Here is a 26,290-nt window from a genome sequence, read left to right as displayed (position 1 = left end):
GATTTACAATTAGTAGAATGATTCCTTTCAGACGTGGAGACTAGACATTGCAGTTGCTGCTGCTTCTCATTCACTGTCCATCCAATAGTGTAGATAAAGGAGAGCCTGAGATGGTAGATATTAAAGCTCACGAGTTATTCAAGAGGAGCGAGACGTGTCCGATTCCAGTCAGGTGACAGGATTTCCCAGTTGTTTTTAACGGCTTGTGATTTCCTGCTTTTGGTGGGAATGATCTGACCCAAACAGAGCTTTCCAGTCATCTTGCAAACACTCATGATGCAAGCCTAGAGGGCTGTATTGTTTGTTTCTTTGAGAGCTTTTGCAAACGGATTTTCGTAATCCTGACAGATATTCCTTGGTATGTGCAGTGCACATTTTTGGACATCTATGATTGCGTACTCGGAGAGATCGTCTGTTGGATTCTTTGCCAAATAGGTGTTTCCGTTCCAAGGGAAAAGGGAGTTGCCCACTGGAGGTTCCCTGTCTTCCCAGGCATCTTGCCTCACTTTCCCAATAGCTTTCTTTTATGAAGGTGCTGCTGCTGTAGTTTTTGCCCCCGGAATGCGTCAGATCAGATGGTGAAAGGTGAGGGAGTCTTTCCTAATGAGGCTTTCAGTTCTCATCCCAGGTAGCCCAAGGGGATTGTCCTGTCCTCAATTTCCCTTGATAAGGGAACAGAGGAAATGAGACATTTGTTTCAGTTCTATGAGTCACGCATTAGCTTAGTACCTTTTCCTTTCTCTATGAGTGGGATGTCAGGAGTATCACTGGATGTGAAGTGGTCATAATGGCATTGGAGACATTTAAAGCAACAGCTGCAGGAGAGTGCTGTCTCCTGGACAGAACAGAGTAAATATTTAGGTGCCAAACTGCTGCTTGCTGATAGTTAACAAGGCAGACAACAGGCTTAGTTAGGATATTTGTGATAAAAGTTTTTTAACACCTCTATCTTTCAGTACACATAATTGACCCTGCAGCATGTTCCCTACTATTAAGAGAAATCTAGTTAAATTTGCAAGCTTTTTGTTAGATGAGTAAGCAGTAAAGAACATGCAAACTAAAATGCTTCATGTGTGCTCGAGACAGGTTTTAAAACAAAAGGAACATGGTGTTCAGGGGTATAGCAGCAGAAATAACTAAAATTGTATGTCTTAGAATCTGTTGTTCTTAAAGGTTTTTAAAGTTTTTGGGGGGTGTTCTGCTAAAACTCCCAGTTGGTTTAGTTCAGCCTTCCCCAGCCTTGTTCTCTCCAGATGTTGGAGTGCAACTCCCATCATCCCCAAGCATAGGTGATGGTGATGGGGGCTGATGGGATTTGGAGTCCAGCAAACAACTGGAGACAGTGAGGTTGGGAAAGGCTCGCTTAGTGTTTTTGCTTTGTCAGGGCCTAAGTATACGGCAGTGGTAGACCATGTGATATAACTGGGTTACTGTTATATAGAAAGTTGTGTGCACACGTAGCTCTAAAGCGTGATATGGAAGCTGTTCCCTTCCTCCATACTTCCCATTCTGAAATGACTTCATCCACTTCTCTGTCTCCCTTCCCCCTGGGGTGGCCCTGTGTTTGGGAGGTGACCCCCGCTGAGAGAAAAGTGCTAGGATTAAGCAGTTTCAGGTGGGAAAGCTCACGTAGGGGAAGCTTTCCCTGCCTGGTCCATGCTGTGCCTTAAATCTCTTCCTCAGATTTATAGGTTTTCAGCATGACTGTGTCATGTAGCTACCTAGCTGTGCCTCAACAAGTAATGAAAAAACCCCTTTTTTGCAACAGTTCTTCTCTCTCTCATTCTGTCAAAATAATTTTGGTTTGTGACTCTTTTGCAACACAGACTGGGGCTCATTCCCATTGTTTGAATTTATGATCCAAGGACTCACAGCAGAAATATGTAAGCTGCCTCCCTTAAAATCTGATATGACAAATGGGACCCAAGACGACATGTTGCAGTTGGGAATGCTTCTGCTTAGGGCAGTGGTGTCCAAACATTTTTCAAAGAGGGCCAGATTTGATGAAGTGAAGGGCCGTGGGGGCCGACCGAAGGGCCGACCAAAGTTCTTGACCTTTTTTTAGGGTTGAAGTTGTTAAGGTTTTTTTTAAGGATTTTACCCCAGGAAATAAACTGCTGCAGGGACCAGATTAAACCGACCGGTGGGCCAGATTAGGCCCCCAAAACGGACTTTGGACATGCCTGGGTTAGGGAGCCAGTCAGCCATGTCTCCCTTGAGGATAGTTCATTTTCTTTTCCAAGTAAAGCTCAGTATTCCATGGCTGCTCGGTCACCCTTGGGCTACTCTTCTAAGTGTCCCCTGCAAACCTCAGGGTTCTCCTGAACATGCTCATATCTATTCCTTGTTTCACAGTAGCCCCTTTTTGGTCAAATAGCTTTTGGCACTTGCCACCCGAGTTTGCAATTAGAGGAAGTGATGCAGGGTAATACTAAGACTCTGTTGGATATGTGAGAACAATTTAATCCAGAGATGGGGAATTTGTGATTGCTGGACTACATCTTCCCATCATCCCTGACCCTTGGATGTTGGGTTGATGGGATTTGGAGTCCAGCAACATCTGCGACGCCTGAGGTTCTCTGACCCTGGTAAAATCCATGCAAGTTGTCACTTGATTGTAGCACCATCAACTGCTGACTGTGAACATGTGACTCATATTCCTTAGAATTTTCCTTAGGTACACAAGTGATGTGATTGCATCAGCCAGTAACTCCTTTAAAAACAACAACAAGAACCCAAAACAGCATATTTTATTTTATGAAACATTCTGCTTAATAATGGAAGTTCTTAAGCAGTACATAAAAATTACAGATCTCAGAGTGTCTGAAGCTGGCTTTCTGTGTGGTTTGTGTGAAAGAAAAGGCTTTCTACTAAGTGTCCTATGTCTTGTTTGGTGGGTTGGGAGCTTGTAGCACTCCTAGAGGTTTATTCCATGTTTGGGTGGGGTTTTTTTGGTTTTGTCTTTATCTCCCCACCACCCTCTTTCTGGCAGTCAGAGTAGATTTGCCAGTTCCTGATGCAAAGAGATTTCATGTTCAGTGGAAACACAGAAAGTCCCAGGTTCAATCCCTGGTATCTCTAGTTAAAAGGATGGGGAAGACCTTTACTTGCAATCCTGGACCGCTCCTGGCAGTAAGAGTGGACCAATGGAGGCTGGTTTGTTATGGTGAATGAGATGCTGCCTCACCAACCTGCCTTCTTACTTACAACCAGTCTGTGGGCTGGCACTGCCTGCAAGCTTCCTCCTCCTTGGTCTTGGTGTTGCTGCTTGCAGAACTCAGCAGGCTTATAGAACTCTGACCTGCCAGTCCCAATGGTCCCCAGTCATCACTGGAATGGACAGTTCAGGTCTAGTTGGACAAACAGTCAAGGATAGTATAGCTGAAGAAGCTCCTTGTGTTCCTTTCCTGCGACTCCTGCGCCTTTAACACCTGTGTGACAAGGATAAGTTTTGCATTGCTCATCCTTGTGATGGTACAAAAACTGTTCCTGCTGAAGCTCGGCTTGACCTCTCGCATCAGGACAAGCCAGGTTAGCCAAAAGGAGCTTTTGCTTTTGGCAGCAGAAAATCACAGCGGAGTTTGTGGCCCTGTGAGACCTTAGGCAAACTTTAGTTTTGTTTGCTCAACATCTAAAATCTGATTAAGGGTTTATTGATTAAGATCACGGGGTAGTTTTCAACAGTTTCGGGCACTTGCTGCTGCTTTTGTTTTGTATAGAAAAGATATGCCAGTCCCAAACGTTCACTTGCACTATATAGAGGAGCCCTTGAAATAGACCCTATGCAAATATAAAGGTGGGGCTATGTAGATAGAAGCAGGTGCTATTCTCAGTTAGTGGCGTGGTCACCACTGGCTGCTCCCAGTGATGATCTCCAATATAAGGAAATGGCTAGTTGTCCCTATAGGAGCGAATGGCAAAGAGCAGCATTATGATGCATTGTTGAGCTGATAGCAAAACCTGCTCTCCATCTGAAAATGGTGGGTGATGCTGTCCTCAGTGCCACACACTTAATGGTGTGAACCTACCACCACCTGGGTTCCATGTCCTCAGACAAGCCCTTCCTGCTCTCACACTTCACCTGCCATATTGACCGGCCTTTTGTTAGTTATTTAATTGATAGTTGTGATGTCTAGTGATGGAGATGGGAGCTGTAACTTGCATAGAAATCTCACAGGCATGCCTATCTGCTTGGCTTTTCTGTCATCCTGCGGTTTTTAATTTAAAAAACAAAACAAAACACTGTTTAGTAGTTTTTAAGTGGCAAAGCAATGAAAATTTCAGCACTCCTCTTTTTGTCCTCTGCAGTCTCCTGCTGATAGATCTCAGAAAATTCATGCAGGCGATGAAGTGATCCAGGTGAATCGCCAGACTGTGGTGAGTAAAGGGCATTTCTTGTTTCCCTTTATTTTTAGCCAAGCAATTTTCAGAGTCTGAGCAAGCTCACAAGACAGATTTTAATCTTCATTTACCAGTGACTGACCTTTTCAATTAAATACTGGGGGGGGGGGGGGTTAATGCTGGAATGGTGCTTTTCCCATTAAGGCAGTTTTCCCTAGAATAGCAAGTTCATGTTATAAATTCAGCTAGAACTTTTTATAAAAGGTTGGTCATAAAACATTTTGAATAAGGAAAGAATGAATTTCCCATCAGTTTATTCCCTTAAGCTTATTTTTTTAAAATAAAAAAATCATGAGAAATGCCATTCCGTTTGCAAACATTGAGTACTGAGGCTATTTAAGAATGATTAGATGTTTTATAGGGCTTGCCAAATGAAAAGTTTACTAAATGTGTGCCTGGAACATAACTCTAGAGGTAGGACCCACTTATAGTGGGTGGAAGTCAGGTCAAGAAACAGTAGTAAGAAAGACTCTCCATCCTTCTTGTTGTATACCTTCTTCCACACAAAGCTTGCAATGTCCTTCATGGAAGCAGGTAGAGTCAGAAGAGTCTGCTGTTCTGACTCTTCTGGAAAATTCTGGGCAATACCAGCATGTAGAACTGTTTCTTTGTTTAGTCAGGGATATCCTGGGTTGGGTGAGTTGATGGCAGCCATTTCCTGTGAGTACCCTTTCCAGGCACATGCACAAAGTTGCGCCTTTGAGCAGGGCTAGAATGGGTGAGGTAGGGAAGATGGCAGACTGTGCCTTTGCTGCCAGTTGAAGGTTTCCACCGCTCAGCAGTCACTGCTACTGATTTGGGGACCATGTGCTGTCTAACTTCCCTGTCCCAAAATTAAGTGCTAGGGCTTTGATTTGGGGGCCTGCTTAAATGAGCCAACTCCCTATCATAGTGATTGGCAGCTTGTTTATATGTGCCACATATTCCACAGATGTATTTATGCTCAAAATAGCTCACAGAAAATAAACTGTTTAAATTGTAATACTTTATAAAAATCCATCATTTTCACTAACAAGCAAACAATTAATGATTAATTTTACAATATGTGAAAAGATGTAAGTGAGCAAAAAAGCTCACCAATGGGTCAGTTAACAATATCTAATGTAGCTCCAGGACTGATAGTGTTAGTGCCTAGCCAACCTACACCCCATCTTTATACCAAATAGGCAAAACCCCCCTCAGAGTTCTGGCAGTGGCACCTTTATGAAGACCCCTAGGGCTGGAGGGTGCACCAAAGCAGGGGGAAGCATCCACCCCCAAATGAAAAACCAAGTCTTTCTCTCTCCCTGTCCTTTGCCCAGCCATTTCATAATCTGCCTGTCTGTTTAAAATATTTAAAAACAATTGCAGACAAGCAGACAAAGACAGCACAAACAGTATCTTCTAAAAATGGGGAAAACACGCCACCAGTGATCAAAATCATAGCAGAATCCCTTTTATCAATGGTTTTTGCTCCGTTGGTTTCTGGGGAAGTCCATGTAGCGTGGTAGTACCACAAAACCACTATATATGGGTCTTTTGAGGGCAGTGGCGTGGTGTGTGGAGGCAGAGGGGTGGTGGCCCCAGAGCAAAATTCTGAGAGGGGCATAACCAGGCACCCACCATGACAAGCTCCCTCAACATGACTGAGCTTCTGCTGCCTTCCAAAGCCTTGGGGAAGCAAACCGTGCCCAGGCTGGGCCTTTGGAGCTGGGGTGGTACCTTTTCTGTGTGACCGGTTAAGGGACCTGTGTGCGTCCCATCCCCGGGCTGGCTGGCAAGTTTGGGCCAGCTCGCCCTTCCCTCCACGTAAACTCCACATCCCCCCACCACATGGAGATCTCAGCTGCCCAGTCCACCAGGGAGGGCGCAACACTTGCCCCACCCTGAGCACTGGCAACCCACGCTGTTCCACTGGTTGAAGGTAAGAGGAGCATTAATCAGTCAGTTAGACCCTCATATATTTTCAGCAAGACTCAGGTGTCTCAGTATTGGTAGACATGTCAGGCAATTCCCTTCCCCCACCCCTATATCTTGTAATAAGCTTATTCTGCCATGTTTTGCCTGCATGGCCTGCATGACCTATTCTTAAAATAGGTCATTTGGGTTTGGTTGGGGGGTAGGGTTTACTTAGAGCAAGTGATATTGTAATTTATACGTAGCTCTCTCATCACAAAGGCTACAGGCTGGAAGACAGCGTTCAGTGAAACTCTGCATTTTTATAGCACCTTTACCCTAGCCTCCAAAAGCCTATCCTAACAGAGAAGTCTTATACAGCTTCTGGCCAAACATAGACCTCATAATTCTGCGGTGAAAAGTGATTTCCACAATGATGTTATGGAAGGTAATTTGATCTACGTGGCTCTGATGTAGGGCAGTAGACATTCTAAGTGTTTCTTTGATTTGTTTTGAAGGTGGGATGGCAGCTGAAGAACCTTGTGAGGAAGCTCCGTGAGAATCCTTCTGGCGTTACTCTATTAGTGAAGAAACGCCATACAGGCTCTTTTAATTTTACTCCTGCGCCACTCAAAAACCTAAGGTGGAAACCACCACTTGTTCAGGTAACAAGGTTTTAGTTTTGTCTTGCCTCTGACAGGCTTCCCAGTGATTTCTTCCCTCATTTTCTGCATGATTTAAATAAATTTTTGTGCTTATTCTTGAAGATGCTCAGGCTTTGGTAAGGAACAGCCAGTTAGAATGTTCCAATCTTAGAGATTTTAGTGGGATGTGAAATTGGTATAGTCTCTTGGGCCCAACCAACTTTGGCCTTTATTAGGTCATACCACCTATCTTTTTGAGCTTGGAAGATGATACTAAGCCAATTCTTGCACTAGAGTTCTGTTGTAACGCACATATATAAATAGCCCTTGTGAAATCACTGAAGCTCAAATTTCAACATATTTTGCATTGACTAATTTCAACGTATTTTGCAGCCAGGATAGAAAGGGTAGTTGATTACAAAGAATCTGTGAAATCTCATTTTCCATTAAATTACCTTAGCTTTCTAATATACCAAAAGAACAAGGCAGCTGGGGTTTGAAGAGAGGGGGAGAATGATTGTTTTTCTTTAATCCCTGAAGGATCCTGTTTATCAGGACAGATAACTTATAGTGAGGCCATTTGGGGCTGAGTTGCTTATAATCTTTTGGACTGATGAATTCTAGAAGTAAACAGTAAATTCTCGATGGGCTGGAAAACTAATGATGGGAGATTATGTTTTCTGAAAGAGCAGTTTTATCCAGTGTTCTTTTGTAGCCTAGCTGAGTTGTGTGATTTCCCCCCTTTTGTTTTCATGGTGGTGTTTGCATTTGCCAGTTGCCAACATCAGCAGAATTGGGATGTTGTGGCATCTCTGTGTGAGAGAGAAAGGGTGTGGAAAAGAAATGAGGATTAATAGCTTTAAGAAGATGATGATTTTGAGGCTGAGCAAGTAATGTTATGGGAGTAGTTTGACACTTTCAGGAAGTTAATAATTGAATTGCTTATAGATGCAGGTACAGTTCCCACCACTTTTGTCTGTGTACTATTTAAGCTGTTGCTCTGCAAGAACGTGCTAAACAGGTGCTTGTGTAGCTGTTTCTTAGCTTTCCAAGTTGATGGACAGGTCTCTGCCATAGGTGTCCACTTTGCTTTGTATTTCAACTAATCTCCTGTTGTGTTTTGTGCTGTTCTGTAACTGTTTTTATTAGATTTTGTGTATTGCCTTTGAACGTATGTGGAAGGTTATTAAGAAAACGTGGAAGGAAAATTAAGAGAAGTTATCAAGATATATTTAATATCTCACAAAAACCTTAAGGGGCTCATTTTCTTCAGCAAGTCATTTCTATGGTTCCAGAGTATAGCAGTTCACTATTATTAATTTGGAAATGCAATAAACAAAATAACAAACTGCAGATTTTTGGTTGGATATAGGTTATTGGTTTCTTCCAAGTTGCCTGGAGTTACACAGCCACGTTTACCGTAAATTGTTACTTGTAGCCTTATTTTCAACAACTCTAGGCAGCTAAGGAAAATGAAACACAATCAGTAAACATAAAACAAGAAGCAATGTGTCTGTTTCCAGTGGCTCAGGTGAGAGATGAAATGAGGAATGTTTCACATTGTAGATGGAAAGGGCCAGTTGCACAGTGTACGTCTAATTTACTGAAGCAACTACCTGTTGTTTTTTTCTCACTGCAGACCAGCCCACCTGCAACTACTACCCAGTCACCTGAAAGCAGCATGGATGCTTCCCTGAAGAAAGAGAAACCAGCCATTCTGGACCTTTACATACCTCCACCGCCGTCTATTCCATATGCTCCTCGGTATGCCAATACCTACCTAATGCTTAACCCCAAAGCACCTTTATTTTGGATTTATTGTTTATTGATGTAGAATATTTATAAACTGCTCACCATTCTAAAATATCATGGTGGGTTGTAAGAAAAAGAGGAGAGAGAGAGAGAGAGAGAGAGAGAGAGAGAGAGAGAGAAACAAAATGCAAAATTCACACCCATAAAAATACATTGAATCCATATCTAAAATGAACAGGAACAATATTCAGCAATGCTACTATGAAAATGCCCGATTGAATAAAAAGTCTTAAGAAAAGAATCTAAAAGAACACATGGTTGGTGCCAACCTAATTACCATGGGGAGTGTATGTTGAAGTGTGAATGCTGTTGCCCTAAAAACTCTGCCCCGGGTACACATGAAACAAATTTCTAGGGTGTCTTAGGGCTCTGCTGGATGACATAAGGATTCAAGCAGGATGGCAGAAGACTGTCAGGCAAACAGGTTCTAGGTTGCTTAGGGCTTTATGCACCAGGGCTGACTGTCAGGACAGATCCCTTAACAGGAGCATTGCACACTAGCAGCAGGTCTCTCCTCACTGCATGCTAGCCACAGCATTCTGCACCAGCTGCAGCTTCTGGACCCAGCCTTAAGGTCAGCCCTGCACAGAGTGGGAGTAATCCATTATCTGGAAATTTTGACTATTTTGCATGATGTATTCAGGTGCTGTTAATCCTTTGGAAGGAGCAATCTGAATTGCAGAGTGCTTAGACTCACTCCAGATCACAGAAACCTTGTTCAACCACCTCTCTGGCGTCTATGATGGCACCATGCATTGCCCACATACCTTCAAGCATCCTGTCTAGGAGCTTGTTTTCAGAGAAGAACCAACATTCTTAGCTGAATCATCGGCCTAGTACCACAGTTTATGCTTTTTCTGTGCTTGTGCAGAATTGTAGGACCCAACTCATGCACCCTTGATGATGTCTTCATTCCTTTTACTTTTTCATCACCCCCCCCCCCAAATCTTGAATAGCTATAAAGTCCCACTACTTCCAAACAGTATTAAGTACCGTCCACAAGTGCAGAATCACAATACCTTATATTTTCATTGCTAATCAAGTTCCTATATCTTTGCAGGGATGAGAAGGGGAGTTTTGTTTATGCAGGAGGCAGCAAACCTAAACAACCCCTACCTGGTTCCAAAGGTGCAGAATCTCCCAATTCCTTCCTGGATCAGGAATGCAGGAGGAGAAGGTTTACACTTACCGATTCCGATCCATTGCCTGGCTATTCCATGGAAGCAAATATTTTTCCTGCAAAGATGAGGGAAAAAACGCCATCCTATGGTGAGTAAATTGTTACATGGATCAGCTGAGGAGAAAAGCTGTGTGCATCAGAGTGTATAGGGTGGGCATAGGCAAACTTGGCCCTCCAGATGTTTTGGGACTACAACTCCCATCATCCCTGACCACTGGTCCTGTTAGCTAGGGATGATGGGAGTTGTAGTCCCAAAAACATCTGGAGGGCCGAGTTTGCTTATGCCTGGTATACAGTGTTGGAGTGTGTATGTGACAAAGCCTCCAATGTAAAGCAAAGGCTTGAAAATTAGGTCCCCAAATCTGTCGCTAAGTACCAGCCACTGGGAGCAGATAGCAGGGAAAGACCATCACCTGTATCCCTGCTTCTTAAGGAGTGGACGCACTGCCACTTCTTTTAGGATGACAGGCACCAGCCAGGATGGGTGGAGGTCAAGATAGCCACACGTATCCTGTCCCATCACCAGGCCACATAAATTGAAAAAGGATCCCACAAGACACATCACTCTACCGCAACTGTGCCATCCAAATTGCTATGGAGTTGAGTGACTTCATCCTCAAAGTGTTGGGCAAATCATTCATAGTTGGCTCCAAAGATCCAACCCCCATGTTTGGGTTGACAAGCCTCTGGACCACATGGAAAAGCTTCTTCGCTGCCTCCATTGCTACTCGATAGGTGTGTTTATGTGCTCTAGCAAGTGTCCAAGTCAGCTTCAGAACAAATTTTACACCACTTGCGCTCTAGCCATCTCTGGATTTGTTTCACCACATGCAGTTCCTTAGTAAACCAAGTTGCATTCCAAAGAGGAACCCCGGAAGCGATTGTGTTGATGGCCCTTCTCATATCACCATTCCACACAGAGCTGAGAGCCCTAGCAGAATTGTTGGCTCTGTCTGTTGGAAACTCCCCCAGAGCATTCAGGAACCTTCCATTAGTTTCTGGAGGCAGGCCATCTTAACTGGTCCCACATTCCTACAGGGCAGAGCAACTGCTACAAGTCCAAGCTTATTAGACATCCTGTTGCTTGCTGGTATTGCATCTCAGTTAGCTTCTTCCTATTTTGAATAGATTGTGTAAACTCTTTGCATTGTGTTTGTCATTGAGATCAGCTAATATGAAGTTAACACAGCACTGTTTTCTTGAAACCCCTTCTGTGTTGCCTTTAGGAAAGCCTCGCCCATTGTCTATGCCTGCAGATGGAAACTGGCTGGGAGGTGTAGAACCTTTCTCTAGGCCCCGAGCAATGGGGAGAAAAGGTAAGGAAATTGTGCTGTAGGACCACCACTTTCTTAAATGCACTTGTCTGTACATTTGCTACCCTGGCCTGTAGCGAAGGGTCCACTGTGCAGTTAAACCTTGCTAAATTCTGAACATCCTCTTGTGCGTTTGCCATGAGTAAAATCAGAAGTGGGGATCCTAGCTGTTAAAATGCAAAACTTTGGTCCTTTTTATTCCTGTAAAGAGGTGGCCCACCTGGGTCCACAGGTTAGGTGTTGTTGTTCTTAACAAATCTCAGTTGGGTGAATTTTATATCAGGATGATCTAGTATAAGTCTTCTGAGGCTTTTAATGCCACTGTATCCCTTGACAGTAGGGTGACACCTCTTTGTTAGGCTCTGAAGTTGGTTGGTTGCTCCGACGTATATTATGGAAAACTCCTCTAAACCTTAGACTGGCACTGGCAAATTGTCCTGGGCCAAGGATTTATTAGCTGACTTTAGAGCACAGCACCAGAGTACTGGTTTTCTCTCCTGTTTTCTTCTGTTCCATTCCTCCACATTGTAAAATTGGCCAGCTGATCTCTCTCTAAGACAATGCGAGCTACTGAGACCTGGTTTGCTTTTGCCCATGAAATGAATAGAAAGAGGTGATTGCCTGCAGCATAAGCTTGCCTTGCAGTGCAATTCAGCCTATATGCTGCTGCTCCACAATCCTCCTTACCTATCCTTAAAAGACGCGAGCTGATACCTGACTTGACAAAAATGTACACACACGTTGTAAGAATGGGTGACACACAGAGCCTCTGAACGACTTCCAGATCGTGGATGTAGTGATTAGCCACTCATATATGTTGCTCAATGCACACCTTTGCAGACAGGTGAGGGACTTTCAAAAGTCATTACTGCTTTTGTTTGCCTTGTATTGCAGCATTTGAAACAAAGGTGAGTGTTATAGCCAGTGTGAAACAGCGTTTCTGTTCTCTACTGCACAGAGGTCCCCCTTCATTTACTTTATACAGTACTGAAAGCCAAATCTGCTTCCCTTTCTGTAAGTGCCAGTCACCATAAACTAAGCTATACTAGTGTAGAGAGAAAACCACGACATTGTTGAGGAGCGCAACATACAGGGATTTATTTCATGGAGAGAGAGGTTATTCCTCATGCCCCTTAATGCTGTACCCTAAAGGACTAGCACTAGAGTCAGTTTACACCAAAAAATAATTTTAGCAGTGTTCTAGGGCTTTGAAGCAGGTGAGAGACAATCCATGTTACATACAATATGGTGTGCTGAAAGCAAAATGGCTCCAGATTTTAGGGATAATGGTGATTTTGAGTGAAGAAGTGAGGAGAATGGGACTTTGGAAAGTTGTATGAGGAAACACCCACCTACCTATGAGCTATACTGGATTGAGCCAAGGGCCTGTCTAGTCCAGCATCTCGCAGTAGCCAACCGGATGCTTGTGGGAAGTCAGCAAGCAGGACCTAAGTGCAGCTACACACTCCCTTTGTGATCCCCAGCAACTGGTATTTAAAGGCAGAACATAGCTATTATGGCTACAGGGAACCAGGCAGAGGGCCTTCTCGGTAGTGGCACCCGCCTTGTGGAACGCCCTCCCATCAGATGTCAAAGCGATAAATAACTACCTGACATTCAGAAGACATCTTAAGGCAGCCCTGTTCAGGGAAGTTTTTAATCTGTGATATTTTAATGTATTTCTGGTTTTTATGGAAGCCGCCCAGAGTGGCTGGGGAAACCCAGCCAGATGGGCGGGGTACAAATAATAAATTATTATTCTTATTATTATTATTATTATTATGGCTAGCAACCATTGATAGCCTTACCCTCCCTGAATTTCTCTAATCCTCTTTGAAAGCCATCTGAGTTGGTAGCCTTTGATACTACTTGCAGTGAAGGAGCACTTTCTTTTGTCTGTTCTGAATCTTCCAACATTCAGATTCATGTGACGTCCCTGAGTTCTAGTCATATGAGAGGGGGAGACAGAACGGGACAGGACTGCTCTCTATTCACCTTTTCCATGCCATGTATAATTTTCTATACCTCTGTCACATTCCCTCTTACCATTTCTCTAAAAAGGCTAAAATGCGTGTAACTTTCCCCCCTACAATTCTTGCCTAAACAGCTGCTGGGGAAGTTCCAGGGGAGAAGTTGTGGGTGATGGATTAAACACCCAACTCTGCCCACGTCTCTGCTCCAAATTGCCCCTTCCCAAAGCTCTTATTTCCGCCAGGATTTTAATGCAAGTACTTGCACATACCTGTACAATTTAACCCTAAAGCAAAACGCAAATCCTCAACTTTGTACAGCAGTAAGTAAAATGGAGGTGAAGAGCAGAACGCAAGTTTTAGTAATCTTAGAGAGAGGTGATGGTGAGGGGAATCTGTGTGGGGCAGTTCACCAAAACTTCAGACTGGCTAGAGGTGTTGAAATGCTCTCTTGCATCTTCTTATGCTGGCTCTGCAAGGTTTGATAAATGTGTGTTTTCTTTGTTCGCTGCAGGTGAAAATGCCCTCTGCCGGTACTTCAGCAATGAGAGAATCCCGCCCATCATTGAAGAAAGTTCCCCACTTCAGCATCCCTTTTCCAGGCCTGTGGCGGAGAGGCAGCTAGTGAGGGGTGCAGACTACATCAGGGGGAGCAGGTGTTTTGTTAATGTGGATCTTCACAACAGTGCGACGATCCCTTTCCAGGAGGATGGAGCCAAGAAGCTCCCGGTGACCTCCTCCACGAAATCCTCCTCCACAGAGCGCTCCCTGCTGGTCAGCTGGATTACGAGACTCAAGTTATTGACTCACTGAGTTAACTGGCTGCGTTTTGACTTTCTAGGGTATTTGATATTAAGTGCCTTTTCTTCCCCTCCACCTTCACATGGTTTTGCAGTACCCACAGAGTTACTGAGCAGTTTTGCATTTTATTTTATTTTCTCCCCCTGGAGAAGCTTGCCCTTTCCCCAATGTTTCTGTCTCGAGATTCACTGGAGTTGGAGAGAGGGGGTCTGTTTAAGGGGGAGCAGGAGGAGAGGTGGGAGAGAGATCGCAAGATGTAGCATTTTTCTACCTGCCCAAGGGTGGAGGGGGAATTCAGTCCTCTGGAGAAAAACCGATCAGGCTCGAGTGATTCAGAGGTCACTGCTGACCTGAAATCCGCATGACCCACGCAGAAGCAATCTCTGCATCGTAATGAGGCCTGGTGGCACTTCATTTGCTACAAGACTCTGATGCTGTGCAACCTACTGGATCTGCAGACTATGTAGCACTCAGCAAAAAATGGATTCCTACGCTGCAATCCTGACCAAGAAGGAAGAAAAGGGGAGGTTTTCCTCTCCCCCCCTCCCTCGTCCCTTTTAAGCAACGTGGTTGCACTGCAAGTGACTGGAGACGACTCAACTGTTGTCAGGAATAAAATGCAGTTTCTTCCTTTGTTCTGATTAGTTACAAACGTGAGGCTATTTTGGTTTATCCTCCAGTTATTAAAATCTTAGTACAGTTAAACTGTTCTTCCCTGAATTGCTGCAATACTCATCCAATTAGGACATGGATTGCTACAACATGCCAAGGAAATGCATCTCAAGTGACAATGGTAAAAATGAATATATCTTATTGCTTTTTTATGATTAAGACTGAATAGCTGTTAACCAAAGTATTCTTCTGAAAGCAATCCCAGCAAGCTTCTGGAGCATCAACTGTGGTTCAAGGTTGAACTGGTTTTTATATTATTTGGGCTTTAAAGGCTGACTTGTGATGAGTTACATTTTTGTAAGGCAGTTTGCTCTTTCAAAGTGTTGGGGAAGAAACTGTTTGCCATCATTAAATTAGTAGCATTGGGTGAGAGTTGGGGTGGTCTGTGGAAGGGAGGACTTGCCAGAAGTGTTTGGATGCAAATAATTTGTTGTTTTCAAAGCAAGTGTAGGAAAGAGGGTTTTTTTGTTAGAGATCCACAAAGAACATCTTGTTTAAAATAATTTAAAAGTATTTAAATTACGCTTTCTTTCTTTTCTTTTTCTTAAAAAAAACCACTTAACCTTTTATGCAGCTTTTACATTTCTCTCTGACACCACTGGGTACTAATTAGCCAAGGCAAAAAAAAAAAAAAAGGTCACACCCCATTAAATTAGTTATTTGAATGGTCTGAAAACAGCACCATCTACACTGATGAAAGGAATTCATCACATTTTACACTGCTGTCTAACATGATACATGTGATCTCGGCAAGCTTTCTTGAGCAGTTTATAACAAGCATGGGGAGACAGATGTTAAATTAACTGTCTAGGAAACTGTCACAACTATATTAGGTTGAATAGATTTGCACAAATTTTTACCATTAAAAGAATGCATATGGTTATAACTAAATTTGATCCTGTTTTTCACAAACAAGCTAAAACAATGACATAACTTGAGTTACCTTTCAAGCTGAACTGGCTATTGGTACCAGCCTAGCAAACTTCACCAAAGCTAGTGCAGCTGTTCTGCATCTTGATGATGTTTTCTCATAGTATTCAAAACTTTGTGGTTTCAATTAAAAAGAAGCAGTAAAACAAACAAAAAAACAAACAAACCCAAATGTAATTGAAATTGCAGTTCACTTTTTCTTCGAGGTGTATTGTATGAAGTTCAAATATAAGCTAAATATCTCCCTCAGAGATGTAACCAGGAAAATGGTCTCTCTCTCGAGCCTGAAATTTCTCGTCCAGTTCAGGAAGTAACCTCTGTTCTCAGGAAAGAATGAATATGTTCATGTCTGTCTTTAATTCTTTTGTTAGCCAAGATGGAAGCATCGTGTGAATTGTTTTGAAACTGTTTCACATGAGAGAAGGTGGCTATGACACCGAGTTGTGAACCAAGAAGTCCCAGGCTCAAATCTTACCAGCAGTACATTAGGTAAACTCGTATTTTTCAGGATCAGTCTCCCTTAGATTGCAGGGTTAGAATAATACGTGATATATTTTCACTGCAGATATGTGTAGTATTTGCCACTCCTAATATGCAATCCATCTAAAGTACCATGACAGGCTCTGATCCTGGTTTTGCATTGTTTTTAGAAGAAGAGTTCTCAAAAGCATTAGGCAGGACTAGTTGACACTGCCCTTGACAACTTCTTTCCCTTGATTGGGCAATAGAGAAAGTACATGCTCAAAACAGAAGCCACTCCTTTGGGGTTAATGATGAGCCAAACTTCTAATTGGTTTATTTTGATTTCTGGTGTACTTTTGCTTCTCTGTGATCTGTTTCCAAGGGCCTTTAACAATACCTTGAAAAACAGCTAAGGAAGGCAGGAGACGTGCAGATAACCCCCCCCCCCCCAGCAGCATAGCCCTGACCAAAAACACTAATGCAGGATGCTTTGATATCTGTAATTGGAATGAATACACCTTAGTATCTCCTCTTGACAAATTTCACTGTTGCTTTGTCTACTTAGGAAAACAGAATAAAAGAAAATTTTGCCTCATTCCACAGAGGCAAATCCCACAGTTGAATAATTTCTCCTAACCAGTAAAAGGCAGAAGTTGTATGGTTCCAAGTTAACGTTTGAGGGAATGTATCTACCTGAAAAGTGACCAGATAAAGAAGTTTATTACAGCACTAAACTGTAGTACATTTTCTCATGTTTACAAATTGGGTGTATGTTCTAGCACAGCTTAGTCTTGCCTGTGTGTGTGTGTGTGTTTCTGTGCACACATATATGCTAGCCTTAACAGTCATGGCCCTATGGCCCTGTAGATGTGTGTGCATATCTTTGTGTGTGTGTGTTGTTCTCTATCTCCCACATATTGTGGGAACTGCTTCTGCAGGATGTCAGCTCTCCATGGAAGTGTGCGTGAATACAGCAACCACATTAATCATGTGGATGAATGTATTTATGTGAGGTTTTAGTGCCTTTCAGGTTTGTTTCCATTTCATCAATGTTTTTAAGTTGCTTCAGGAGATTTTTTGTGTGAAAAAGATGATAAAATAATAGTTTCTCATCTGACCAGCACTGTTTTCCCAGTGGGATGTTGAGTGGCTGGTAGGGATCCAGTCAACTGACAGATAAACACTATACACATGGTGACTTTAATTTGCACATATCCACCAACTATATTGGAAGTGGCTCTTGCACTGCACGGAAGGGAGCACACAGCTTTACTACCAAGTGGGTTGAGACCCTTAATCTCGGCGTTGTGGGTTTGAGCTCCACATTGGGCAGAAGATTTCTGCATTGCAGGGGCTTGGACTAGATGATCCTCGTGTTCCCTTCCAGCTCTATAGTTCTATGATTCTACCCCATACCTGCAGAAATTAACACTCTCTTACCCACTGTTTAACAAATCACATGCTCATATGGGAAGCGGGAGTAGCTGCCCCTACTTCATCCCGATTTCCCATTGACTTCAGAGTCATTCCCTTATATATCAGTATATAAAATAAAAGTTTCCTACCATGAAGCCTGCTTGCACAGAAAGTTAACTAATTCTGTATTAACAAAAATACTTTAAAAAAATAAATAACATATTTGTATTCTGTCCTTTTAGGGTAAAATTCTTCTAAGGTGGCTAGCAAAAGGCAGTAAAATACATCAAACAAGGCATTTAAAATGACTACTGGTAGGTAAAACAGCAGCAATTAAAACATGAAAACCAGCATGAAACTATCAGTCAAATGACAAGCAGAACAAAAATATTTTAACAGTTTTTAAGCTTAGAAACAGTTTTGTGTTCACCAATATCCACATTCCCCCATGCTATTCCACATACCCAGCTATTCATACCAAAATCAATCTGCATGGAAGCTGTAGTGAAGTATAGCTAAAAGTGTGAGTTTCCGCAAAACCCTCTCCTAGAAATCACTGAAGGCAGCAAAAAAAGGATTTAGGTGAGGGCTGTTTGCATTTTGAAGTATTATTAAAAGTGGTGATACCACACCTCATTGGTAGCACAATTTCTGTGTAGAGCAGGGGGTAGACAAGGTGACCTCCAGATGTTGCTCTACAATTCCCATCATCCCACCAACAACGTATGGAGGGAATCAGGTTGGCTAAGCATGGTGCAAAGTTCCAAGTTTAATATCTTGTAACTCCTAATGCCTCAGACTCTGAAAGCAGGATTTCAAAACTATTCCCCTCAGTCTCATCACCTTCTACCTTTTATGCCTTCAAAAATATGTTTTAAAGTGTTGTCCATGGCTGCTGAAATCTCAGAAACCAGAACAAGTGCTGCTTTTCCATTCTATTTCCAGTGGCCAGAGGGGCAGTTTCAGTGTTATTGTCCATTCCATTGATTTGATGATAGGATACAAATAACTATGGAATTTCCAGGGTGCTGCCAAATGCCTCTGTGCCCCTACCCACTTTTGGTCCATTTTCTCTGTGTTGGGGATGTGGTGGGAAGTGTGATCCCGAGGACCTGGAAAGAAGCATCATGGTGCGAATGGCACTCAAAATTCAAAATTTGCCCCCAAACGTTGGTTACCCTTTACTGTAAAAAATAATAATACAGAATTGATATAACTTTTTTTATTCTGTGGCTCTTAGAACAGAATGTTCATAGCATGGGTATAGTAGAACATCTGTAACACAGCCCTACATCCTCAGTGGTTAACACATAAATACAAGGAAACTTGGCATTTGATGTACCACGTGAAAAGCTACAGAAATGAGGATTTGGTTAAACAGAAACTGAATCTGGAAACTTGCACTGAAATGCCCCGCAAAGCTCAAGTTGGCAGCAATTCTTACAGTTCCCAAAGCAAAATATTCCCTGCCCCCCACAACCCCCCCAAGCTTAAATTGGAAACTGGGTGAGTTAGTTCTAGTGGAAAATCTCTTTCCAAAATAAAGATATTAAGAGATAATTAGCTTCATTGCACAATCATTTCTCATTTATGTTCCTAGGGACATTTGTTTTTATGCCAAACCTTTTGAGGAGTAAATGATCTCAAATGAGTGTCTTGAATTTGCCTTAGGCTCCATTTTCCCTCTGCTTAAAGAGAGAAAGTTCTTTCACCCCTCTTTAAAAAACCTCATCTTTTTGGCATATCACATGCAGTATTGCATATTTTACTGGAAGTCTCTTGTGGATAAAGACTCACCTGAAAAGAAATAAGTAAAAGAGCATTTTTCTCTAACCTGCTTTCACTGAGTTCATTCTGCTCAAAGGCGTGAAGCTAACTTGGCAAGAAGACATATGATATTATGTTGGGCTCAGCTCAATTATATCTATACATTGAAAGTATATTTCACTGAGTTCACTGGGATTCTTATGGAAGTTAAGTGTGCATATAATTGCAGCCTTCAAGTTGCAGAATGTGCCTTATAGATACTTGCACAAAGGCTGCTCTGATTAGCTGGAAAAGTAAATGGGGATACTGGCAATAGTGGGCTCTCTCTTGCCTAAAAGGAACCAGGAACTTTATGTTAATCCTTGCACCTTGTAAAGTAGAAGATGCATGAAACGTCAGTGGATCTAGAAAAGAAGTTTGTTTTGGAAGGATGGGTTTTTGTGTCAACCCTAGCCACCAACCAATTTATGCAAGCAATTTATCCTAGATTCTTCAGAATCTAGGAAATGAATTAGCATTCTGTTTCCTCTTTCATAACCATGATTTAGCAGCAGTATTCTGTTCAGGTTCAGGTAGGAAAAAAGAAGCCAAAGTTCTTCCAAATCAGGAAACAGATGGCAGAAATGGAAAGCTTTACTCGACGAGAGGGAAACCGAATACTTTCTTCCAATACGTGTGTGTTTTTCCTTCCCTGAAAGCCAACTTGTGAAATGAAGGTGTTTAAATGAAACAAAACCTCCGAAAAACCAGTAGTGGTGGTCTTTATGCTTTAAATAGGTCCCAGTTCTCACCACTGCGCACCAACCAGGCAATGGCTCCTGAGAAGACCGTACCTAGACACTGCCTGGAGGCTCCACCTATACCAGAAGGAGCAGAGCAGGGCCTTCTCGTTCATCTGCCTGTTGGAGAGAAGGAGCACAGCTGCAGACCTGCAGCCAGAATGAAGGGTGGAGAAACTTGAAGGGTATAAAATACCTGGGAGAGGAGGAGGAGGAGGGCCAGTGGAAGTCCAGAGAATAGTCAGGCCTCTAAGAACGGTGGCTTGGCCCTTACTCGCCTGCCAGAGGTCATCTTTGGGCTCTCCCTAAAGCCCTACTGAATGAGGCGAAGGAGGGAATAGCAGTATTCTAGGTTTAGTCATCTTCCAAGATGCACTGGATTCCTGGAATTAAGACTGTTAAAGCCCAACCTACAGAAGCCACACCAGGAGAGGAGATCTGCAGAAAGACTGTACATTTTGTGGGGGTAATCTAGGATGCGGTGGATGCTGGCCTGTGGAGCAGCAGGCCTGAAAGAAAGTCATATTGCATCAGCCAGTGCCTGATTTGACCCTGAGTCAGATGTGGGCTTCTGGAAGAGGGAACAGCCCTTTTTCAAGGCTCCCCTTGTCTTGGGGTATAGCACGAGGCCACACATATAACTCAGTCTTAAGTTCTCCCCCACCCCCGACTTCCTGGGTTTAAGGAAGCAACCTACTCGTTCTGTATTTTTTTTCTATGAGGAAAGGAACTCCATTTTGCATGGCTAAGTGATATAAATGGTATTAGATCTAAACTGACAAACCATTATAGGAAAAGCTGCTTTTAGCTCCTGTGAACAGAGTTGTATGTACTTTTCCATTAACTGCAATTCAGAGGTTTCTGGATGTGATATCTGATGCATTGTGCAGCGCTACTGAACTGAGCTGTTGATATACGGAGATAAGTTTAAACATGACTGGGAAACGGTGGATTTCAAAGTGCGTTCCAGGAAACCATGGCATTCTTTTGAAGTTTACTGAGGTTCACCAGAACAGCTAATGTTGAGCAAGTTTCCCTGGAAAACAGTTTGCCCACAAATCTTGCCCTGTGGATCACAAGCTCTGGAGGATTCCAGTGTGCAGTATCAGATCATGTGGGATGATGGCAAAGCATAGTATGGCATCCCAGCGCACACACCAGAATCCATAGGGGTGCTATCTCAACTGTGTATCGGTTCCTCAAAAGACTAACTGATATGAAAAAGGTTCACTTATGGTATATCATTTAGAAGCCACTGCCATATGAGATAAAATTATGACCTTGGGGTTACCTTTTGTTCTGTCTCTTGATCTATAACATCCACTGTAGTTACAGGAAAGGAAGCCTGTTGGGGAGAAATCCTGTAACTGCTTCACACTAGAAGTACTACAGACCAGTAAGAGGTGCCACAGGTCAGTTTTCTGTCAGATCATGACTGGCATTGCATTTCCATAGCATCCAGACTTACATTAGTGCCAAGTCTTTCCATGTTATGCAGTTTCTGATGGCAAATTAGCAAGCAGCACAGGCAAAACGTAAGAACAAACTTGGTCAGAAGAGCACCAATGACAGAAGATCCATGTGGTCAAGCGTAAGGTACATATTTTCTCCTTCCCTATTGTAGCCATCACCCTGAAGCTCAGTGCTAAGGTGTTTCGCTTCCTGACTCATCTTAAGAGCAGTGACTGGTGAAGACTTCTGTAGAAATCACCAGCCAGTTCTCTAGAGATACCCATCCTGTTTGCGTCTACCATCTAGTTTTTTATTTCAGCGGCGTGATGGCTGTGACACAGGCAGCTGAAGCCACGTCTTAATATTTAATTGAATGCAACTCTACAACCACCTACATTGCTGCGACATTGGTTTTAAAAATAGAAAGCTGCCGACTGCAGGGAGAATTCAGCACTTGACTTTGTCTTGAGGTAGGAGAGTTGGAGGAAAAGAAACGTTAGTCAGCTCTGACAGAGTGCCCACACAGAAGATGAGAACTGCATTCGTACAATGTCACTTCAGTGAATTTAGTGGAGAAACTTGCCTTTTTGCAATGACTCAGCCTCTTCTGGTTACTTCTTCAGTGAAACAGACTCATCAGTAACAGGGGCATCAAACAGGAATGGCAATATTTTTGCACAGTAATATTTTTATCACTCTTTGAGCAGTTTTTAACAATCTACTCTGTCTGTGATTAGGGCTTCACAAGTCGCAGTCTTTACTTTTGGGACAGAGGCATAAATTCACATGTATAATGCAATCATATTCATGCACATCTAATTTTAAGGCTAAGTTTCATAACAAGAAGAAAAATGGATGGAAAACTTAATTTGCACAATGCTGAATATTGGTTTGCCAGCACAAAAGCATTGGAAGTAGTCTGCAAGTCTCATTTAATAGACATCTGTGACTTACCCTGGAGCACGGATGACTTTCCCAGATATGAATATCTAACTAAGGGAGTCCATTTCCCCCCCCCCCCCATCTACTTCTAACACCTGTCCACTGAACCTTTTACTTTTGGAGACATTATCTTGATCCCACTAGGTTCTTAAAGCAGAAAAGGGCCCTCTAGACATATTCCTTCCTACTTAACTCGGGGGAGGGGGGATAACCTTTGGCCCTCCAGTTGTTGCTGAACTACAAGTGTCATCCCTAGCCATTGACCCTGCTTGTGGGGGTTGATGGGACTTGTAGTTCAGCAATATCTAGAGGGCAAAAGGATCCTCACACCTGACTTTCCCAATTTCTGCTCTCTTCCTTTGTCCCAGTCCCAGCCACTCCTTTTCTAGGGTGGACTCAACTCAATATTTGAAGCACGTTGCTTGCTTGAAAATGTGCTCCTAGCAACCCTACAGTAGCTGCATGGGAAATTAGTCCTCTGTAACTATTATACACTCCTGAAACAGCTGGGGAAATGAAAGTCATAGCAATTGTTTCCTTTCTGCATAGCCAGCAGCTACACACACTTAGCTGTTTATGCTTGGACACCAATTGAAGACTTATCTGTTCAACTTGGTCTTTGAATTAAAATTCAGCATCTGGTATTATTTTGCATTTTAGAAATGTGTTGATGCTTTTATTGAATTGTAATTTTAGTTCACTGATTTCAGTGGCTCTTCTGATTTCAGTGGCTGTTCTATGATTATGACTTTTGCTGCACACCCGTTTGCCTAGGAGTCATTCCCCACAAAATTCAGTAGGGCTTACCTGAGTAGACATGGTAAGGATTGCACTGCTTTTCAGCCTCAACAAATGCTTTTTTCTAGAAAAATAGGTGCCAGTATTCACGTGAAGTTGTTACAGTAAGTGCCACGTTTTTTAACAACAAAAACTGAGGTGCCAGTACTTCGTACCACTGAGTACCCTGTGGAGGGAAAAAAGCACTGGCTACAACCCTGTATTGTTTTGCTATTCATGATCCTGGGCTCTCATGGGAGGAAGGACAGAACAGAAATGAAATAATAATAACACATTTAAGGAAAATAGTAAAGGCATGAGGCAAACACAGAGCAGGGCTTGTTTCATATACGTGGCTCACATATTATGGTGGCAGAACTAGGCATTCGACATCTCTGTTTCCACAGGTTTTATGTTGTATATATAGTATGACAGAAATCAGAGTTAAGTACGTATTTACAGCTTTGTATGGTTACCCACAGTTATTATCAGCGGCAAAAAATGAAAACCACTAATTTCCCTAAGGAAAGTATTCCAACAACAGCCGCGTTATAAAATGCCCTTATACATTCAGTCCTATGAAAATAACAAATTTTCTAAAGCGGTTAGAGGAATATTTTGGGGAGAAGCCACGTTCATGGGAAGTGCGCATGATGTGATTATTACAGTCTGTGCTGGAGATGTGCTGATGCTTCCCAGCGCCGCCTGGAAACGAGTAACAAGTCCATGGGTCATCCACGTGAGAGGTCCCGTCAAGGTTGCCCTGTGTGTTACACATGCCAGTATTTGTTTAACTTGGCAAGAGATTATAATGAGTTAGCAAAGGCTATTCCTCTGCTCATCAGCACTGTGTTGAACTGCTGGAGTTTGGGCGACTGATAAGAAAACATTTTTGGCTGGAAATGTTAAGCCACTTGCAGGAAAGTAGATTAAAGGTTGGGAGCCCAAGAATACACACTTCTGTACAGCTTCTGGCTTTCATGGAACTTCCACTTTTAAATGTGTGGATAATTCCCCATAGCTGAATATGGGGGTTTTCAAGCAGTGTGTCTTGAATGGTGGTCAGGGCTACTGCGGACAACACTAGCCTCTGTCCCTCTTTCCTTCCCTCCCTCCCTCCCTCCCTCCTCTGATGCCCTCTCACATCTCTGCTTCCCAAAGGCTTGTTCGGCTGTTTATTGCAGCAGCCCTGGCTATCAACTCTGCAGACGAATGGTGCCTCTGGGGGTGCTGGTTGCCAGGAGATGAGGCAGCCTCTGGGTATGCAAGCAAGCAAGCAGGAGGGAACCCAGCCAGCCAGTCTGCCAGCCATTGCTGTTGGGAATGGGCAGACTGGTCCCAGGTCCCTGTGGGGCAGTGTGAGGAGGCACCTCTCTTTAGGGCAGGGGGGACGCAACCAGTGGTGGTGGAACCCTCTCCGTCACCTGGGGTGGGACACCGAGGGGCGGGACGAAACGCCTGGTAAGTCATGCGCGATGTCCGTATGGACTGCGCACGCGTGGCAGCCTGTACGGTCGCCATGCAAGTGGCAGCCCATACAGTTGCCATGTGAGCAGCCGCCCATACGGATGCCGTGTGGACGTGGCGCGAGCAGCGCCCACACTGTGTGCGCACCTTCTGCCGCTCTACAGCTGGGAGGCAGCGGGCCATCTTGTCACCCCCCAGGGTGGTGCCCGGGGTGGCCCACTGCCTCCCCCCCTTTGTTCGCCCCTGGGCACAACTCAAAGATCAGGGGTGGCAGCAGCAGTGGCTGCCCAGAGGACTCCTAAGGAGAGGGGAGAGGAGAGAAGGCTGAGGGATCACTTCACAAGGGATTGGGTTGGAAAAGGGTGAGATGCTGCCAGCTCTGCAGCCAAGGGGTGACATAACTGGGCTTCTGAGCTCCACAGGAGCTTCTGAGTGCCGCGGAAAGAATGTAGTTGGCCAAGGGAGCCGTGGACTCAAAAAGGTTGAAAATCTCTGGCCTACAACAATCCCACTAAAAATGGACAGGAGCATCCGGGAACACTTTAGTGCTGGAAAACCAGCCATGAGACCTTCTTTAAAAGAGGATATGTAGCAACAAACCATGAAGGCGTGAAGATTTGCATCTTATGAGGTAGCATGGATTCTGATACTCCATGATTTCAAAACCACAGGTGTTTGGCATAATTCTCAAATAGGCCACGCATCAGTGAGTTGGACTTTTTGTTCAGAAAATGTTGGCAGCCCTACCATCTGCAGTGCAGTCCCTGCACATGAGCTGTAGAAATTTGGCAGAGGAAGCAAAGAAAGAGGAGAAGAGAAACTGCATTGCTCGATAGCCGCCTCATGAAGGCTGACTCCTTTCATTTTAAGGCAACATTTTCCCTCAGATTTGAACAAGATTACAATCTGGGTTGGCATCAACATCCATAGTCAAATGCCTACTGGATAAGCCACATGCAGTGAGCAATCATTTTAGTCCTGCTCCATTGTCCCAAGTAGAGAGTTGCTCCAGGACAATGCTATGGTGGGACATTGAGGGAAGGGATTAAAATGCACAGCTGTCAACTTTCAGATTTGAAAATAAGGGATCAGCAGCCTCACCTGTCGCGGGGACAGCCAAGGGATATCTAACAATCCGGGATAGCAGCGGGAAGCAGTGGGAAACAGTGCTGGAATAAGGGAATTTCCCGCAAAAAAAGGGAAGGTTGACAGCTATGTAAAATGGCACCTGACTGTTAACTGTGTTCACCAAGGGCTTCTAGCAGTGCCCCTATCTGCACTGCTGCCATGCTTCGTAAGCCCAACAGGGGCAGGGCCCACCTGGTGGGTTCCCCCATTTAGACTTGGGCCCTCTCACACCTGGAGGCAGCTCTGATAAAAACCCATAGCTCAGTTAAAGCCATCACAGTGAATTCTAACCTATGATATAAATAGATGTAAAAAGAAAGCCACAGGTTTCCCTGCCTATCGCAAATGGCTGACTGCTAGGTTCATTGTCTATCATCCTATTGTAAATCTTCCCTGAGAGGTTTTCAACTTAAAAGCCAATAAAATCTCAATCAAAGGTCACCTATACCTGAAGGGGCTGTTTTTTCTATTCTACTGATCCACCAGCGTATGAGGCAACAGG

General features: G+C 43.5%; 1 protein-coding gene across 1 annotated transcript in view; it reads left to right on the top strand.

Moving 5' to 3' along the window:
• The window catches only part of CNKSR3 (CNKSR family member 3), a 63,754-nt gene extending 46,946 nt beyond the window's left edge, over positions 1 to 16,808 (top strand). The window contains exons 8-13 of the mRNA XM_081854348.1: positions 4,309 to 4,377; positions 6,795 to 6,941; positions 8,560 to 8,684; positions 9,793 to 10,001; positions 11,139 to 11,228; positions 13,710 to 16,808. Coding sequence (XP_081710474.1) covers positions 4,309 to 4,377; positions 6,795 to 6,941; positions 8,560 to 8,684; positions 9,793 to 10,001; positions 11,139 to 11,228; positions 13,710 to 14,008 — 939 coding nt within the window. The 3' untranslated portion in view covers positions 14,009 to 16,808. The remainder of the gene's footprint in view (positions 1 to 4,308; positions 4,378 to 6,794; positions 6,942 to 8,559; positions 8,685 to 9,792; positions 10,002 to 11,138; positions 11,229 to 13,709) is intronic.
• The last annotated feature ends 9,482 nt before the right edge of the window (positions 16,809 to 26,290 follow it).

Source organism: Podarcis erhardii (genome assembly GCF_964252035.2).
Source record: "Podarcis erhardii genome assembly, chromosome: 3".
Taxonomy (NCBI): Eukaryota; Metazoa; Chordata; class Lepidosauria; order Squamata; family Lacertidae; genus Podarcis; species Podarcis erhardii.
This window is presented reverse-complemented; position numbering and strand designations above follow the sequence as displayed.